At 35.1% G+C, this 20,565-nt stretch overlaps 1 protein-coding gene across 2 annotated transcripts in view; it reads left to right on the top strand.

The window, feature by feature from the left end:
• Window positions 1-19,406, top strand: part of LOC111154119 (Yip1 domain family member 4) — a 39,999-nt gene extending 20,593 nt beyond the window's left edge. The window contains exons 5-6 of one of the 2 annotated variants that reach the window (XM_022513523.1): window positions 4,494-4,607; window positions 18,422-19,406. In XM_022513523.1, the coding sequence (XP_022369231.1) occupies window positions 4,494-4,607; window positions 18,422-18,430 (123 nt within the window). In that variant the 3' untranslated portion in view covers window positions 18,431-19,406. Of the gene's footprint in view, window positions 1-4,493; window positions 4,608-7,762; window positions 8,840-18,421 lie in introns of those variants that run through there. The other variant, XM_022513522.1, reaches the window with a different exon arrangement.
• Window positions 19,407-20,565: the final 1,159 nt, after the last annotated feature.

Raw genomic sequence — 20,565 nt, 5'->3', positions numbered from 1 at the left:
GACAGAGAGGCAGGCAGAGAGAGAGAGGGAATCGGGCTCCCCACTGAGCAGAGAGCCCAACGCGGGACTTGATCCCAGGACCCTGAGATCATGACCTGAGCCGAAGGCAGCGGCTTAACCCACTGAGCCACCCAGGCGCCCCCAAACTGCTTTTTATATAAAAAAATAATAATACATTTTAAAGAAAACCAACTTTTTAAAAAACAAAAAAAGTGCTAAGAGTGGCATTGTTTTGCATTTTTGCGGGTAGCTTTAATGTCTGGCTTAGTGGAAGCTGGTTTCTAATATCTGCTTTCTGTATTCAGTCTGTTACGATACATTGTTTCGGTTAAAGTATATGAGAAAAAGAAGGCCTTAAACATATATAATTGGAAAAGGAAGGGTATTTCTTTTTAAGATTTTATTTATTTTAGAGAAAGAGTGCACAAGGGGGAGGTAGGGGGTGGGATAGAGGAAGAAGCAGACTCCCCACTGAGCAGGAACCCATGTGGGCTCAGTCCCAACACCGTAGGATCATGACCTGAGCCAAAGGTAGTTGCTTAACTGGCATCCAGAAGGAGAAGTATTTTAATAGCTTTTTCAGATGATTATGGATGTCCTTCTCTGAAACTATACCTACATTCAACAAGTAATAGGGTTGTTGTTTTTTTAACAAGTCATAGCTTCTTAAAGGTTTGTTGGAGTAAGGAATCTCAAACAGTATTAATGAACTTTTCATACTTTGTTTCATTAAAATTTCACTTTGGGTGGATCTTTTTACCCATGCACGGTCATTTGGAAGACACTGGTTCACTGAATTTTGCAAATCTTCCAAATGTTCACACATCTTACTGTACGATATCAGAAAATCACATTAATTAATATATCCACCCATCTTTAAGTTTAGATCAGGCTAAAGTTTGGATCAGCTTCCTGGTGGATGGACAGCCTGCTTCTCCCTCTTCACCACTTGTGCTCTCTCTCATGCATGTTCTCTGTCTCTCAGATAAATAAATAAAATATTAAAAAAAAAACAAAACACTTATGGATACCCAACTCTGAATAACCATAGTTTTTCTTTCATTTCTTCTTTCAAATAAAAATGGTGTTCCATGGTAAACACATCTAATTCAGCGCTTCACTCAAACAGTTATATAAGCGCTTTTCCTTGGGATAACCATTGAACCAGGATAAAACAGAAATGCTTTCTATGGGAATACCTAGGTGGCTCAGTCAGTTGAGTGTCTGCCTTCAGCTCAGGTTATGATCCTGGGGTCCTGGAATCGAGTCCTGTGTCAGGCTCCTTGGGGAGGAGCTTCTCCCTCTGCCTACTGTTCCCCCTGCTTGTGCTCTCTCTCTCTCTGACAAATAAATAAAATCTTAAACAAAAAAAAAATGGGGGCGCCTGGGTGGCTCAGGGGCTTAAAGCCTCTGCCTTCGGCTCGGGTCGTGATCCCAGGGTCCTGGGATCGAGCCCCACGTCGGGCTCTCTGCTCAGCAGGGAGCCTGCTTCCTCTTCTCTCTTTCTGCCTTTCTCTCTGCCTACTTGTGATCTCTGTCAAATTAATAAATAAAAATAAATAAGTAAAAACCTCTAAAAAGAAAAAAAAGGCTTTCTATGTACTTCCCATTTGTTATACAGAATGTTAAAGAGATATACTCAAAAGCTGAGATTTAATAGAATTAATCATTTTAACTGCTTCATTAAGAACATTCTTAAGTGAAACTAGCTTTTTTTCTTTTTCTGTGATTGTGTAGTAGTGAAGAGTACAGTAACTATTAATATAGTTTATGCCACCTTGATTCACAGTAAAGCAGCACATTTTACCCACTGTTGTTTTTCCCTGCTAGTATGAATCCAATGAGAAAAGGCAAATAATGTTTTATTATTTTTATAGTAAATAGTTTTGACCTTCCAGTCTTCTGGAAGAGTCTCTGGGACCCTCGGTAGCCCATGAACCACACCTTCTGAACTGCTGCCCCATTAAAAAAGACTTTGTGAATTACTGTAAACCTAGGAATTTTAGCAGTTTATTCTCTTTTCTTTTGTTGTTTTTTGTTTTTTGTTTTTCTAGCAGTTTGTTCTGTGGAGAGAGTAAAGCAGTGAGGATGCCAGGCACAGTTATCTTGTGGGTGCTGACTCTTTATGAACATTGATGGCTAAATGCAGAGACCTTAAGCCCTTTTCTCATATTTGATAGAAAGATCTGCCAAGTCTGTTACTTAGCTTAGTTATCTGCTTTCCAGCTTCCAAAATTATGTTGCTGTTGTCCCATCTTCTCTTCTTCTGTTTAGCCTCTTTTTTAAAATTATATCACTTATTAATACAATAAAACAAAGCACATAGTTTTATTTTATAATACAGAATATGTAATTATACACCAGGCAAAGAATAATATGAAAATACCATCATTCATAAAGTGTCACAACTGAAAATTACTATAAAAGAGGAGGAAGTAACTTTCATCAAACTTTATTTTCTCCAAAGTAATGCAGTTATCTTATACAAAATAACACTTTGATTCTTGTAAATGGCTTTTCTTTCATTACACTCATTCTCTTTATATCATGTGTCTTATCTAAACTTACAAAGTTTAGGATCAGACTTTTTTTTCCTGGTCCTTTTGAGGTATTATTTTTTTTCCCCATTTTATTCATGAGTTCATATATATTTTGGGGCTTACATTATTGTGACTCATCTAAGATATATGAGCAATGAGAATGAACTTGATCTGCATTATCTATATTTGGAGGGTGCACAAAGATTTCATCCACAATCTGGTGAGCTTTTAGTCATCACTTCTTGTGTGTGCTGAGGTGTGCCTTCAGGTTTATACATTTTTAATATATCAGTTAGGAACCAGTTCTCCTTTATACAGTGACCAACCTTCATGACCTCTATGAATTTTTCTGTTACTTTGTTTCTCCGAGGTGTGTACCATGTTTTCAAATCCCAAGATATTTTATGGTTTAGTTTCCATTGTTTATGCCTCTTAAAAAAAAGTTCATGGGTACACCTGATTGGCACAGTCTCTTGAGCGTCTTTGATTTCGCTCCATTGAGATCGAGCCCCGCATCAGGCTCGCCGCTCAGGATGGAGTCTGCTTAAGACTCTCCCTCCTTCGATCCCGTTATAGAGGGTTTCCCCCGCCTTCCCTTTTAGTATAGTTTCAGGAGGGAATGATATTAGATAAATGTGTTCAATCCATCATCTTAACCTAAAACTGTTGAATAAATTTGGAATAACATTTATCTATGAAACTTTTTCACTCTGCATATAAAAATTTAAAATAATTCTAATGGAGACTTAAGATTATATTTGTTCACGTATTATTTGTTGTATCTTTGACACAACCCCATGTAATATTTATATGAAAATAGGTATCATTAAATGTTTTGGTAATTTAGGACTGTTGATGTAAGTTAAGAAACTTAGATCTTAGGGGCAGCTGGGTGACTCAGTTAAGTGTGGACTTTGGCTCAGGTCATGACCTCAGGATCCTGGGAGTGAGCCCCCTGACAGGCTGCACATTCATCAGGAAATCAGCTTTTCCCTCTCCCCCTCCCTCTATCCTTCTCCCCCAACAACCTGCACCTGCCTCCCCCACCCAGTCACGCAGGTGCACGAGCTCTCTGTCTCTCTCAAATAAATAAAATCTTCTAAAAAAAAATCTAGATTTTAATTTGAACTCTTAATCCTACCAGTTTTACTTTCTTGAACAAAGCATTTTGTCTCTCGAAAATTCAGTTTCTTGGGGCGCCTGGGTGGCTCAGTGGGTTAAAGCCTCTGCCTTCAGCTCAGTTCATGATCCCAGGGTACTGGGATCGAGCCCCGTATCGGGCTCTCTGCTCAGCAGGGAGCCTGCTTCCTTCTCTCTCTCTGCCTGCCTCTCTGCCTACTTGTGATCTCTGTCTGTCAAATAAATAAATAAAATATTTTAAAAAATGTCTTTAAAATTCAGTTTCTTCATAGTGGGGTAGTCATACCTACTTGATAGAGTTGTTGCTGCAATTGATCTCTCTTGATCTGTCACAGAGCTTGGCACATAGTAGCCACCAAATATTTTTTCCTTCAGTCTCTCCTGCCTGCCCTCCCTTCCCTTGTAGTCTGTATCTATCACACATAGCTTCTTTAGACCTTGAATTTTTTTGTTTGAATAAGCTAGTTGCAGTCCCTTTAAATAATCCTTCTACAACTTTAAGGGAGGTAGCAAGAAAGTATATTGTAGGTATAATGAAGATAATTGGATACATAAGTCTCGAAAGGGAAAGAGGGCTGGAAATGTAGATTTGGGTGTCATCAGAAAGTTGATTATAATTGAAACTATGGTGGGTTGATGAGACTATCCAGGAACATAGCAGATAATATGATAATTTGAAATATAAAGCATATACTTCATGATTTCTTCTTGTCGTGTTTATGTAAGTATAACTAAGAATATGTGATGTTCTATAGTGATTAAAATAATTATCTTGATTTCTATGATATTTACTTAAAACATTAAAATTCACAGGTTGCATATGGCCAAGTTCTTGGAGTTATAGGATATTCACTACTTCCTCTCATTGTAATAGCCCCTATACTTCTGGTGGTTGGATCATTCGAAGTGGTATCTACACTTATAAAAGTAAGTAGTGTATATTATAAAAAAGTAATGAACTGTTTTCCAGGAACAAAAGTATACTCGTATCTGCCTAAGAAGATTGTAATCCGTAACTGTCATATATTTTTCAATGTTTTGAAACAGTGATCTCACTCATTGGTTTTACCAATTTTATTTCTTTTATTTTCCCATTTTAATCACCAGAAATTAAAATGTATGTCTAGAAGGGGAGTAAGGAACAAAGAGCAAACAAGGCTACAAGATGCTACACCCAGATAATTTTTTTAATGTTGAGTTTTTCTTTTCTATAATACAACCTCATATGACTTAGATTTTATGGGAGATATTTAAGTAAAATTTTTCTGGACATTTATTTAATGTTACTCCTATTTAAATAATAACTGCCTTATCGAATATAATAGACATGATTGTAATAAATTGGCCTTTCTATATTGCAAATATCAGGATTTCTTTATACTGTGTTAAATTTAAATTAACATATAGACCCATATTAAATATTTAATGATAACATAAAGTATTAATTTTGGGAAAGTATAAATTTTGGGAAATAAATGCTTTAGCACATGTATGTATATTATACAATGAATGTAATTTTTTTCTTTATGAAAATATGTAGAACTTAAGACTACCACTTTCAGAACTGCCGTTATGTAGCCTTCACCTTAAAGTATTTGTTTTTAAGTAGAGCCACTTAATTTTTATAACATTTGGTTTTATTTAAAGTTGATTACTAATGCATATATAGAAGAAATTATTGCTTTTAGAATTGAGTAACTACAGGCTAATACTGACATATAAGCATTAGGTATTAAAAGTATGGATTTTGGAACCAGTCAGTTCTAAATTCAAATTCTGTTTCTTCCACTTACCTGCTGCCTCCCTTGCCCGGGGGATATCTTTTCTTATCCTCCTCTGCAAATTGGGAATCTTGACAACTATTTTTTAGGGTTTGTTATGTAGATGGTAAAGGATGTATATTTGATACAGAGTAGGCACTCAAGGGGTAGCTGTTGTCATTACAAATATTATAAAAGAATATTTTGAGAACATCTTTGTATGTTAGAACTGCATGAACACTTTAGAGACCAAGTAGAATATCATTCTTTTCTCTCCATTCTAATCCTAAAATCCTTTTTTTTTTTTAAATTGGCATTATTAGCACTTAGCTTACAAGTCTTGCAGTACAGAAGCTAGTCCCATTGCTGGCCTAACTTTAGTGAACATACCACTTTACTGAATCATTCAGTTTTAACTTGGGTTAAAGACTGTTTGAATACTTCTGAGACTACTCCCAAAATTGATAAAACTGTGTGTCCTCTGGTCACTTTTAGTAATCGAGTTTAGCTGAAAGTTGGTCTTTAATATTCTTTATGCAGCTTAAGAATGTGTTATTACAAAATGGCAGTCTTTTATGTTGTTAAAAATTTAGGATACAGTTGTTTTAAACTTCAGATTTTTTTTCACCAAAAATTTTTTCCTAGTTATTTAATTAATCTTCTTTGTATAGTGAGGTATTGTATGTTTGTTTCATTCCAAAATTTGTTGAGAAATATGTTGCAAAACTCTTATTTAAATCTAGCATTAGAATACAGATTAATCTACCAGCACTATTTTTTAACATTAAATCTGTATAACTCTTACCAATCTTGAACCATTTATTTATAACAAAAAATGTTTGACATACAAATGCAATTTGATCATAATCTTATTTTTTTCCCTATACTTTTCTGAAAGTTAAAATATTTTGTAGTTTTTTTGTTTTAATTTAAAAAACACAGTAGAAAATTGGACCATCTCAAACACATTTTCAGCCTGCCAGTATTTATTTTTGACCTCTTTACCAGTGGTTTTCAAGGGCAGTTTTGCCTCCCAAGGACATTTGGCCATGTCTGGAGACATTTTAGGGTGTCACAAATGGGTTAGGAGTGGAATCTTACTGGTAATATGTAGTGGGTAGAGGCCAGGGATACTGCCAGAAATCCTCCAATGCACAGGACAGCTTCCAACAACAATTATCCAGCCCCAAAATGTCAGTAGTGTAAGGTTGAGAAATCCTATCCCGTGTCAAGTCTTTTTCTATCATAGTTTCCTTGATTTCTACCCTTGAAGTTCTTCCTCTCATTTTACTCTATAAAATTACTACATCAATAAGTACTGTATAAATGTCTAGTGGAAATAATTTAAGATTGGTTATGTGTATAATCAGAAAACCATGGTACATTTTATTTAGTTAAACTCTTGACCAAAATGTTATTTTTTTCCTGCTTTTTATTTAACTCTATATTTTTACCTATTCCTGGGAAAACGCTGTTACGCTTAATAAACATTGTGTAAAATTTTCACTTAATCTGTTTTCCTACTTCTTAGAAGAAGAAGCAGGAAAAGGTTAACTTTGTAATGATCATCATTTTCTTTCAGCAACCAAATTTCTTGAAGCAGTTGGCCAAAAGTTGCCCAAATCACAAGGGACACTGTTAAAAAGACTGATAACAAGACCCTTTCCTTAGTGATTTTGATTCAACAGAGCTAGAATGAATCCCAGGATTCTTTTTTTTTTTCTTTTTAAGGTTTTATTTTTAAGAGGTGCCTGGGTGGCTCAGTGGGTTAAACCTCTGCCTTGGGCTCAGGTCATGATCTCAGGGTCCTGGAATCCAGCCCTGCTTAGGACTCTCTGCTCAGCAGGGAGCCTGCTTCCCCCCTCTCTCTCTCTTTCTGCCTCTCTGCCTACTTGTGATCTCTCTCTCTGTCAAATAAATAAATAAAATCTTTAAAAAAAAAAAAAAAGATTTTATTTTTATGTCAGCTCCACACCCAACATGGGGCTCAAACTCACAACCCCGAGATCAAGAGTCTCATGCTCCACCAGCTGAGCCAGCCAGGTGCCCCTTGGGATTCTCTTTTTAATAGGCACCCAGGTGATTTCTATGATGAGACAAGTTTGATAACAAAAGATTTCGTTTGCATAAGACAAGGAACAGAACAAGCACAAACATTCTTAATTTAAACATTCTCAGTAAGTTGTACTGTTCATCACTCTTGGTTGTCAGGGTTGTTTTAAGAAAATACCGTTAATTTTATTTTACTCTCTGATACCAAAAAATGTTAATTGACTTGCTAATATGCTGTCTTTTGTCTTTTTTGTTTGTTTTTTTTTAAAGCTGTTTGGTGTGTTTTGGGCTGCCTACAGTGCTGCTTCATTGTTAGTGGGTGAAGAATTCAAGACCAAAAAGCCTCTCCTGATTTATCCTATCTTTTTACTATACATTTATTTTTTGTCCTTATATACTGGGGTGTGATTTAAGTCATATATGAGTAGAAAAGGCAATGTTACATTTGTGTGTAGTAGGGGAATTCTTGCTGAGGTGATTGAAGAAAACCTGTTGATGGTAAAATTTTACATGTTCTACATGAAAGGCAGTTTTGAGGTCTTTTTAAAACCATATTTTTTGTATTTAATTAAGCGTTTGCAGTTTTCTGGATTTTGGGGGGTCAGAATTCCCAATTCTGTTTGATTCTTCATATTCCAGTGAATAAAATATAAAAGCATTGTGTTTTTAAAATTGTGTCAATATTCACCTAAAAACTTGTGCCAAAAGCACCTGGAATGGTAATTATATTTCATTCAAAGGGTAAATATGGCAACATCCTGATAATCTAAAAGTGCAATTTTTTTTTCTTTAAAGGGTTTTCTCCTGCATCACAGATCCTGTAGATATATATTTATATTTATACATATATATTTATGAAATAATTCTTATTATTCACAAAATATATTTCTGAATAGCCTAAAAGTTAAGATATTTTAAATCTGATGCTTAACCATTCTTTAATTTGGCCATTAATCTTTTTATTTATAAATTTAAATTTGTTTTTTGAATTGTATATACTTTAAAAGTCTCATATGTGCTTCAGTATGTCCTTATTAAGAAGTCTAACTAAAACTAATTTTAACAGTTGCTGAAGTAGGTTTGCTTGGTTATGCTTTGAAAAAACTTTTTTGAATGACTGTCTGATTTCAGTTTCTGTTCATCTTTCTGACCAAAGGAACAGAAGTTTAATGGATATGGCATTATTATAATTGTTAATATGTAGAAAAATACTAATATTTATAGCATCAGTAAATATTTTTAAGTGGTACTCCTAAGTTATAAAAGTTGCTGGAAAGAGACCTTTAAAATCTTGTGGTCCTGAACAATGTTAAATGAAGTAGAAAAAAATAAAATGCTTCCCAGCTGTGTTTTGCTTTAGAACACCTTGTCCTGTATTACTAACAAGTATCAGGTACTCTTTAACAAATGTACAGTATTTGTTAAGCCCTAAGAAATTTAACTAGTAAAATTTTTGTTGCAAATTATTTCATAGGCTCTACATGTACTTTAGTTAATATTACTTTGTAAAGTAGATAAAATATTTATGTCCATAAAATGGCAAATGCCTGATAACTGTTAGCAAATTATTATATTATTCTTTCTGGTCTCAGCTGGAAGAGTTAACTGCTGTCCTCAATGTGCTAACATGGCCATGGCCATCCTTAGTATGTATTCCTTTAGCAGCTGAATGTGTCGGGAAATATCCAGCAACTCTCAAGCAAGTCTTAAAATTAACAAGGTACCAAGCCTGTCTCTCCTTCTTTCACCCCTTCTCCTGCTAAAAAAAAAAAAAGAAAAGAAAAGAAAAAGAAAAAAACTTATTTTAAGCTGCAGGAAAAGTGTGAAACTATCTTTGAGGTAGAGTAATGTGAAAATTACATATACTAATTTTTTTAAACAAGCTTAGGGCAACAAATAGAAGCACCCAGAGGGATAGAATTTCTAGAGCCTAAAATAATATGAAGTTATGAGGAAGGGTCAATAACTGCAGATGCAACAACTATAAAATAAACATTTGTCACATATAAGGAATTTCTAAAGTCAGTACTTTCTTACAATGAATTATTATATTTGATGTACATGGTGTTGACTCTGGAATCTTCCCTAAGAAGCTGGGGGTTTGGTACCAGGGGTAGTATTTTACTAAGCAATAAGTCAAGGCATTTTGGGAACCATTCTATCAAAAAATGGTTTAATTTTTTTAAGCTATCATTTCTTTAAGATGTGAATAAAAGGTTACATATGTGGGTCATGTTTATTCCCTAATGACGTAAGATAAGGTATTTGTGTTCTAAAAAGGTATTTAAAAATAATAGCATTTAATCGTGACAACTACCCTGCTCAGGGTCTATGTAGATACAGTTCATAATGTTACAAGCTCAGCCAACATCTTCATGTGCTAATAAGCAAAGTCGTTAAAACAGATTGTCAGTTTGGAAATGATTTGTAAATTTGTACAAGGTACAGTACTGCTAACAGTGATAAGCTGACCATGACAATGTCCTTTCCTTGAGTTTTTATATCATAATATTTTCTAAGTTATGTTGATTTTAAATCATGATTCCAATCTAATTATTAGTTTATTAGTATTTTAAGACAGAACTAGCCAGATCGTCTCTTCTAGTTGTGTGTGTTTATGTGTGTGTCTGTCTGTTTTTAAGTGTTATCAGTTGTAGTAATCATGATGAATGTTAATCCTCAAAAGGAGAATTATGAGAAATATTTACTTCTGTTTCAAAGTGATTGTAAAATAATTGAAATTTTGATTAAAAATTAAAATCTATAATTTTCATTGTATTAAACAAGTTAGGAAGGTTTATAAAGCTTTATGAACCATTATTAAACTTGCTTATTTTTAAGGTCTATTATGAGACAGTTTTATATATAACAATGTATGTTTCCAAAAATTCCCCAATATTAAAATGCTAATATAAAGTTTTAAATTAGTGAAAATTTGCATTGACTTAAAATAATGAAGTAGATATTTTTATTGTTTAAAATTTAGTCAAATTTATTTTTTAAAATTCCAGTGTAATTAAACATTGAATAAAACAAAGCTTCTACAAACTAATAAAAACAGTATTTTTCATATTCAGCAAAACTAGTTGAATATTTTAAATGATTGTTATTTACTTGTCTTTTACATTTTTATGTATATTTTAGCCAGTTTTAGGCTCTAGGGAATTGTGACGCATTTTGAAGTTATAATATCTTCCATACAATTTTTTTTTAAGATTTTTATTTTTAAGTAGTCTCTACACACAACATGGGGTTCACAACCCCAAGATCAGGAGTTGCATGCTCTACCTACTTAGCTAACGAGGCGCCCCTCGTACAATTCTTTTTTTATTTTTCTTTGTTTGTAGTTGAAGAAGTTGAGTTTGTTGTGTTGTTCTTTGCAACAAAGGAAAACAACACAAATCAGAGGCTTGTATTAATACATTTCTTTCTGGTTGCATGGCATGGCAGACTGAAATAAGGCTTAATAGAGCTAAAAATCACCCTAAGCAGTTCTCTGCTCTGGTAACGTAAAATAATAGTGCTTTATCATCCTTTCATAAATAGTTTCTTTAATTTCCCTTGAGAAACTGAATCACAGTTTCTGTATTATTTCTCATTTGTATGATTTCCTGGCAGTAGTTTGTATGTTTGAGAATCTGTTGCCACTTCTTTCTTTTTTTTTTTTTTTTTTTTTTTTTTTTTCTGTTGCCACTTCTTAAATAAATCCAAAAATAAGATTTTGACATCAGTAAAGTTTAGACATTCTTACATCTTTGAACTTCAAATCATGATATTTTCTGAGGAAAGTTCCACTTGTGAATATATTTTCTTTGCAACAGGCTGGTATAAACTTTAGACACTACCCATGTCTCTGTGGAGTGTAGTGATCTGAAAGAATTCCCTGTACACGGTATATTATTAAACCTGAAGCTTAAGGTTAGGTTTCTCATTTGAAATTCTTTTGATATGCTGAGGTTGCAGCATGGTTGGAGGTTAATTAAAGGAAAGAGTGTCAGGATGATTAAGGTGGCATTAGTAAGGGGCTCCTGGGTGGCTCTGTGGTAAGCATCTGACTCTTAATTTCGGCTCAGGTCATGATCTTGAACCTGCATCAGGCTCCAAGATCAGCTGTGAGTCTGCTTGAGGTTCCCTCTCTCTTCCTCTACCCCTTTCCCCTGCGTACATGCACACTCTCTCTCCAAAAAAAAAAAAAAATTTTTTTTCAAGATTTTATTTGACAAAGAGAAAGAGAGATCATAAGTAGGCAGAGATTCAGGCAGAGAGGGGAGAAACAGGCTTTACACTGAGCAGAGAGCCTAATGCAGGGCTGGATCCTAAGACCCTGAGATCATGACCTGAGCCGAAGACAGAGGCACCACCCACTGAGCCACCCACACCCCCCCCAAAAAAATTTTTAATGACACTAGTAAAATAATTCCCAGTCTTACACTGTGTGTTGGTAGTAACCCTGGTTTTAACTTTATTTATTTTCAGTTTCAGTTATTTTCAGTTTCAGTATCCACAAGTTTTTACTTTGACGATATTAATAGTTTGCAAGGGCTTGAAAAAAATTTCTTCAACATCCCTTCTAGACCATTCAGTGCTATACAAATGCTGTCACTGAGATTTTCTTATAAGTTAGGTATTGATAGGAAAAATACTTTTTGTACAATTTTTGCATTTAACTTGTAATTAGAGCATATGAAGGTTATTAATATATTGAGGAAGTAAACTTTGCTACCTGTAATAGTTTTGTTAAATTAACACTTGGAATATAAGTAAATTAGATGTATCAAGAACAGAAACCTTGGATTTTCTACAATAGTTGCCACTGAGCAATTTTTATTAAAAACCGAACAAGCAGAAAAAGCTTACCAATGTATTTATAGAGGATTAATTACACAGAATGACTGGTTATGGGAGAAATTTGTCATCTGGTGATAAAGAAAAAAAAATAATAGAAAAGTAGATTGCTGCTGTTCACATTATGTTGAAAGTAAATGATTGAAATTCCCTCTTTTTGCTTGATTTTGTGATGACCCTGCTCACTTTTGTGAAATTAATCAGTTGCTATGTGAAATATCACTTAAATAGTATGCACCATTTGATAAACGCTCCATGTTTTGTAAGCTTTATGCAGAATTATTCTCTATGATGATGGGCCTAGTTGCTAAGTCCCTCATATTCAATCTTCTTTGGCCCATGGGACTTAGGACAATCATTTGCATAATAAAAATTTATTTTCAAAGGATGGTATCGGTGGTGGCCCCAAGAACAAAACATTCAGAAGAAACAACATTTGAATTGGGTACCCTGACTGTGAAGAGAAGGTAGATATGCATCAAGTATTTATTGAGTTCTCTGACCTATTTGGTGCTGTGCTAAGTGCAAGGATACTGTGATGCAGAAACCACCTATGCACACCCTGACTTTAAGGGGGCAGTATTGGAGAGATCCCCAGTTAGTTTCACAGTTGTAAAACAATTGCAGCAAGTGGAGAAATAAGAAGCACAGGTCTGGGGTAGCAAGAGAATCTATCATTGAAGAAAAGCCATGATGCTCAAGCTAAAATCTTAGGGATAAGTAAAAGTTAACTAGGCAGGGGCATCTGGGTGGCTCAGTCATTAAGCATCTGCCTTTGGCTCAGGTCATGATCCCAGAGTCCTGGGATCAAGCCCCACATCAGGCTCCCTGCCCACCGAGAAGCCTGCTTCTCCCTCTCCTACTCTTCCTGCTTATATTCCGTCTCTTGCTGTCTCTCTCTCTCTCTCTCTCTCTCTCTCTCAAATAAATAAATAAATAAATAAAATCTTCAAAAAAAAAAAAGAAGTCAACTAGGCAGAGATAGTAGGGAAGACTATTTAGACAGAATAGTAGGTATGTAGAAGGAAATGGAAACTCATTTGGCTGAAGTTCAGTAGTTCATGAAATTGAACAGGTTAACTTGGCAGTAATCCGTATCTGACATTCTACGCCATGTTTTCCTTGTCATGGCTTTTGTTTAGAACTACAGTATCAGAAACATGTTTTTAATATTAAAAGCTAAGATACACAATTCTATTCTTGATATATACCCAACAGAAATGCATATACATATGCCACAAGAGACATGTACATAGTAACGTGATTCATAATAGCCAAAAATTGGAAACATATGTCCATCAACATAGGGTGGATCTACAGGTGTAACACAATGAAATGTTACACGATGAAAATGAATGACTAAAACCACATGTAACGTGGAGAGTTTCACAATCATGGGTGAACAAAGGAGAAGCCAAAGAACTTATCCTGTATTACTCCATTTATATGAAGTTCAAACACAGGCAAAATTAACCAATAGCATTTAGAGATACATACTGAGGTGCAAAGTCTTTTTTAAACAGTTTTGATGAGGAATATTGCATACCACAAAGTTCATCCATCGTAAGTATACAGTTTGATAATTTTTAGTAAGATTGTATAGTTGTACAACCACTACCACAATCCAATTGGCCAAGTCATTTTTATAAAAAATAAAGTGACCACTATAAAAGGTTAATAGTGGTTACCCTTAATGGGGAAGGAGAAGGTTTGTATTTGGAGTCATGAGAAGGACTCCATTCATGCGTGTTTGGTTTTTAATATCATTAAGCTGTTATGTTTCATGTCTTTTCTGTGTGTGTGTTACAATGCAGTCTTATATTTTTTAAATTGTTTTAGACAGGAGACACATTTTAACAGGTAAATTATCACTTCCCATTTTTATTATTATTGTTATTCTCCACAGTAATGTAAGCTTCACTGGGAGAGGACATTTTCTGACATGTTCATCAGTTTATCCCGAGTACTTTTTGAATGCATGCATAAACCTGATCGTTGAATCCTGAATTCAAATCCACATCCAGTGAATTTCAAAGCCTTAATCATTAGTCTTTAAGAGTGTTAGAGTTAGGCAAAACCTTAGAGATCATCTAATGAGTATAATCATTTCTCATTATACAGATGAGGAAATTAGTGTCTGAAATAACACTGTTGACCGACCAATTAAGAGTTTGTCTCCAAACCCCAAACCTAGTGTTTTCATTACAGCATGGCATAACAGTGTTGCCACTTAGCAACATAGGTATAGTTGCCTTTTACCAAAGTCCATCATAAAAACAATGGAAACATCTTTGCTTTCCTTTTTAATCCTTTAATCCTTTCTTTTCCACTTTTTAAAGTCCACTGTTAGTTTTAGGCTTTCAAGTACTACACATTAATATTAAATAATTAAGGCTCAAAGGGTTGTCATCCTTTGAATTGTCCTGGTATTCAGTAAACATTAGCTTATATGTTAGCTATTAATAATAGTGAAGTCATTTAGATTAATGAAACAGGAGCATTTCCAGAAATATACCCAATTATATGTGGAAAATTAGTATATGATAATGGCAGCATGTCAAATTGATAGAAAAAGATGCATTATCAGGGTGCCTGGCTAGCCCAGTCAGAAGAGCATGCAACTCTTGATCTCAGGGTTGTGAATTTGTTTTGTTTGTGTTTTTTTAAAAAATATTTTTATTTATTTACTTGAGAGAGGCAAAGACAGAGTGAGAGAGAGAATGCAAGCAGGGGGAGAAGCAGAGAGAGAGGGACAAGCACACTCCATGCTGAGCGGGGAGTCTGACTTGGGGCTCCATCCCAGGACCCTGAGATCATGACCTGAACCAAAACCAAGAGTTGGATGCTTAGCCAACTGAGCCACCCAGGCACCCTTGGGGTTGTGAGTTTGAGCCCCATGTTGAATGTAGAAATTATTAGAGAGAGGGATATGAATTATTAAATAAGTGGCAGTACTGCATCATATAAGAACATATGTGGTTACAAGAAGCAACCCTATGATCAATGGCTTCATTAACTAGGAGTTTATATTTCTCACATAATAAGAAATCCAAGGATATATAATCCCGGACTAATATGGCAACTTATGTCATCAATAACTCAGGCTCGTTTTATCTTCTTGCTGAGCCATTTTGGGTGGGTGGCTTTCATTTTCATTGTATCAAGGTAGGTGCTTCATATTAGGTATTACATCTAGATTCCTAGCAGAAAGAAAGGTGAAAGAGGCCAAAATGATCATGTCAGTCAAAGTTGCCCTTATTTAGAAATGGCACTCCATGACTTCCCCTTATATCTTGATACAGAGCTGCATCCCTTGGACACCCTTGCTGCAAGAGTCTGGGATGCTATTTTAAGCTGGGCACATTACTGCTCTAAACAAAGTCACAGTTCTGTTAGTAAAGGGAAAATGGATGCCAGGTAGGTAAATAGCAGTGTCTTAGAAAGACATGGCAGGCCACTTGGAAAAATACAAAGCTGGATCTGCACCTCACTTTTTATGCCAAATTACAGATCTATCAAATATTTTAAAAACAAAAGCCAGGAAAAAAAACAGGATTTAATTTTTCATAGAATTCTTTGAGAAATTAGGGTTTTCAAAGCATGATGGCATAAAACACAAAAACCAAAAAGGAAGAGATTAAGAAAGTTGGCTACATGGCATTTAAAATGATTCTATAAATAAGGATAGTGGCTCGGTTAAGCGTTTGCCTTAGGCTTAGGTCATGATAAAGCATTTGCCTTAGGCTTAGGTCATGATCCCTGGGTCTTGGGATCAAGGTGTGTCCGGGCTTCCTGTTCAGTCAGAAACTGAGCACTCCCTGCTTGTATGTTCTCTCTCTCAAGTAAATAAAATCTTAAAAAAAAAAAAAAAAAAGGATAAATTACAAGTTGAGGAGAAATGTTTAGAAGACTTACATAGACAAATGACTAATTTCCTTAATAAAAAAATATTAACTAGTAATTTAAAATGTTCAAAGGACATATAAGGGCAATTATGTATTATGTAATATGTAATGGTAAAAGAATATAATTAAAATGAGCAGGGGATATAAATGAGCAATCCAAGAGGGGAGAAATGATTTAAAAATAAGACCAATGCATATGTACAAATGCACAAATTTATTTGTGATTAAATGCAGTTTAAACAGTGGCAACATTGGCCCCTCTGATTGCCTAAGCTTAAAAAGATTGGTAATATCCAGTGTTAGTTCAGATTATGCGCAGATCTGATTTAACTGTGGCTGTCTAATGGCTGTCTAAATTGCTGAACTATTGAAATGCATGCTACCATTGGTAAGTAGTATTACTGTTACTACATTAGCACTGAAGTTAATTAGGTAAATCCTGGTAGAGATTTATTAGTTCTATTGTGACATTCATTGGTAATGGACCTTTTGTTGTAATGGCATAGGAGAAACATTTGCAACATTGTTTAGCGTGGTCTTTGTCTTGGTAAATAATGTTGCTACATTTTGCTTTACCTGTGAAACTTTACATGCCCCAACAATTGCTACTTCTAAATAGTTTGTTTTTAATTTGTTTTTACTTTTAATGTATAGTAATTCTTAGGCGAAAAGTAAATACATTTAGCATTTGAAAATAGGAGAATTTATGGGGTGCCTGGGTGGCTCAGTGGGTTGAGGCCTCTGCCTTCGGCTCAGGTCATGATCCCAGGGACCTGGGATCGAGCCCCACATCCAGCTCTCTGCTCAGCAGGGAGCCTGCTTCCTCCTCCTCTCTCTCTCTCTCTCTCTCTCTCGCTCTCTGTCTCTGTCTGCCTCTCTGCCTACTTGTTATCTCTATCTGTCAAATAAATAAAATCTTTTAAAAGAATAGAATTTATAACAAAATATTAATAATGAATACCCCAAAACTCTTTGGCACTGTCTATCAATGTGGAACATGTGCATATCCTGTGGCCCAGCAATTCCATATGCACACCAACGCATGAATTCAGCACTGTGTGATGGAACTTGGTACAATGATGGAAGTAGTCTGTATTCTGTGTTATCTACACAGCAGGTATGTGGGTTTTGAGTACTTGGAATGTGACTAAATCAACTGAGAAAGTTACTATTTTTTGAGTAAGCTCTCTGCCCAACATGAGCACTTGAACTCACGACCTTTAGATCAAGAGTCCCATGCTCTACCTACTGAATCAGGCAGGAGCCCCTCATTTTCAACTTAATTTTATTTAAACTTAAGGAGTCACCTGTGGTTATTAGGTACTGTATTGGTCAGAGTGAGTATAACAGCACCATTAATAATACACAAAACTGGAAACAACACAAATAGACAAATTATGGCACTCTCACACAATAGAATATAATTAGATTGAAAGATCTATAACTACATGTAAAATTACAGATGAGTTCAAAAACCGAATGCTTAGCCAAAGAAGCCAAACACAAAATAATACATACTTTATGGTTCTATTTATGTAAAGTACAAAAACAGGATGTTGGTTACTCTTCGGTGGGGAGGAAGTAACTGAAAGAGGGTTCAGGATTTAGGCATCTAGGATGCTGTTCTATATCTTAATCTGGGTGGTAATTATGTGGATGTGTTCAGTTTGTGAAAATTTATCAAGCTGTACACGTGTAACATGCATACTTGTTTTTAAAGATTTTATTTATTTATTTGACAGACAGTGAAAGAGGGAACATAAGCAGGGGGAATGGGAGAGGGAGTAGCAGGCTTCCCACTAAGCAGGGAGCCCGATGCAGGGCTCAATCCCAGGACCCTGGGATCATGACCTGAGCCGAAGGCAGACACCTGATGACTGAGCCACCCAGGCACCCCACATGCATACTTCCTATAAGGATACTGTGTTTGAACCTTGTAAATTGGAGGGGGGGGGGAACACCCAGAAAGAAGTGTCAGCAAAATGCTGGTAAGCTTCTTAACATTCCTTTTAAATGTCATAAATGTTCATGTTCTAAAACTGTGGAAAAATATGATAATGAACTTTAGCTTAGAACATTTCTTGAAACATCCTGAAATGTCTTTTGATACTGTGTAAGAATTAATATAAAATAAAACAAGTGATTTTCATTTCGGAAATGAAAACACGACTTTTTGCAGGTGATGTGAAGGATGAATGCAAACAGTGATCAGAAATGTGCTGAAGTTTGGAAGTGCTAACTCATACTTCATCGTGTTTGCTTAAAGCTCATAGTTCAAAGATTTGCGGTCATCAATGAGAAGATTAAAAAGATCATTTATCATTTTCAACAATAAGGAATTTGAAATAGTGTTTTATATAATTTTCACCTGAGAGTTCCAATTGATCAAAGGAAAAATATTTTAAAAGTATCATTCACATTGTTAATACCAACTACTGTGTGTTAATGTTAAGTACAAAGAAGAATTTTTAGGCATGAAATGTTTAATAAAACTTATTAATACAGACTTTGTAATTTAGATTTATGGTCTCACTTATAAAACATATCTGACAAAAAAGAATGTAAATTTCAATCATTACCTCAAAGCTTCAATTGTTACACATAAAAATGTCTCAGTAATTTACTTAAGAGGCAAAATATCACAATTTTTAAAATAGTTTAATGGATTTCATTGCTGCTGTGGAGCTGAAAGTAACATCTGGGGGAAAATACCAAACTTTATTGTAGGCGTTCCAAGGAAAATGATTCCAATAAGAACTATATTGCATTTTGAACAGACAGTATTATGAAATGCTAGAGAAGAAATCTGAAATTATAGCCAAAGTTTAGAAGAACTTCCAGGTGTTTTAAATTGACAAAAGTCAGTACACTTGAGTATGTCTAAATAATGCAGTAAAGATATAAATAAATGAATCACTTTATTCTCCCAATAAACTGTATATTTACTATCATAAATTTACAAACAAAGGTAAAATTTTCTGAGAAAGTTAATATCAGAAGAGCTCAGAATTATGATAATAATGGTAATTAGATTTATATTTTGGCTTCAATGGCAGGCTATAGTTTCAGAACTACAAAGATGATTTGAAAATCATACCAAGCCTTGCTTGGTTTCTTCATTCGAAATCTGGAAATCAGAGCAAATATTTAGAATATGAAAATTTTTTTTTAAGATTTTATTTATTTATTTGACAGATCACAAATAGGCAGAGAGGCAGGCAGAGAGAGAGGAGGAAGCAGGCTCCCTGCTGAGCAGAGAGCCGGATGCAGCTCGATCCCAGGATCTTGGGATCATGACCCAAGCTGAAGGCAGAGGCTTTAACCCACTGAGCCACCCAGGCGCCCCATGGAATATGAAAATATTTTTAGAAATTTGGCATTACTGGGTAGCTGAGTGGTTCAGTCGTTGAGCATCTGCCTTCAGCTCAGGTCATGATCCCAGGGTCCTGGGATTGAGTCGGGGACCCTGCTTGGTGGGAAGCCTGCTTCTCCCTCTCCCACTCCCCCTGCTTATGTTCCCTCTCGCTATGTCTCTCTCTGTCAAATAAATAAAAATAAAATCTTAAAGAAAAAAAAATTTGGCCTTACTAAAAGATATTTGATCAAATATTATTTGGGGATTTTCTATGAGAGTGTTTTGGATGAGATTAATATTCAAGTAAGTAGACTGAGTAAAACAGATTGCCCTCCATAAGGTGAGTGGACGTCAACCGGAAGGCCTGAATACAACAAAAAAGCTGACCCTCCTTCCCACCCCCCAAGAGAGAAATTCCTCCTGGCTGACTGCCTTCAAGCTGGGACATCTTTTCTTTTCCTGTCTCTGGACTCAACTCTTCCTGGGTTTCAAGCCTGCCAGCGTTTGGACTGGAACTACACCATTGGCTCTCCTGCATCTCCAGCCTGCCTACTTACCCTGCGTATCTTTGGACTTGTCAGCCTCTAATCGTGTGAGCTAATTCCTTATAATAAAACTCTTTGCATATGTATTACACATATATATATTTATACATTTATATATTTACTATTGGTTCTATTTCTCTGGAGAACCCCAATATACTTTCTTTCCTGTTCATAGTCTTAAAACATGGACTTTTTAAAATAACTTTTGTACAATCTTATTCTAAGTATACTTTAATGTTCATTGATTTTCAGAAACCTATATTAGAGAAAATAGTTATATAACATTTACCTTTTTAAAGCATAGGGAATGCATATCTTTCTGTAAGTGTGTTATCATACTGGTGAACAGCTTGTCACAGAATATGGTTACCTGAAAGCTCCACTCACTCCTGAGTATTTTTTGGCTAGTCACTGTTCCTCAAA

Source organism: Enhydra lutris, unplaced genomic scaffold (assembly GCF_002288905.1).
Source record: "Enhydra lutris kenyoni isolate GAN:26980312 unplaced genomic scaffold, ASM228890v2 scaffoldscaffold35, whole genome shotgun sequence".
Lineage (NCBI taxonomy): Eukaryota > Metazoa > Chordata > Mammalia > Carnivora > Mustelidae > Enhydra > Enhydra lutris.
The sequence above is the reverse complement of the archived record's forward strand: the minus strand, read 5'-3'. Positions and strand labels throughout refer to the sequence as shown.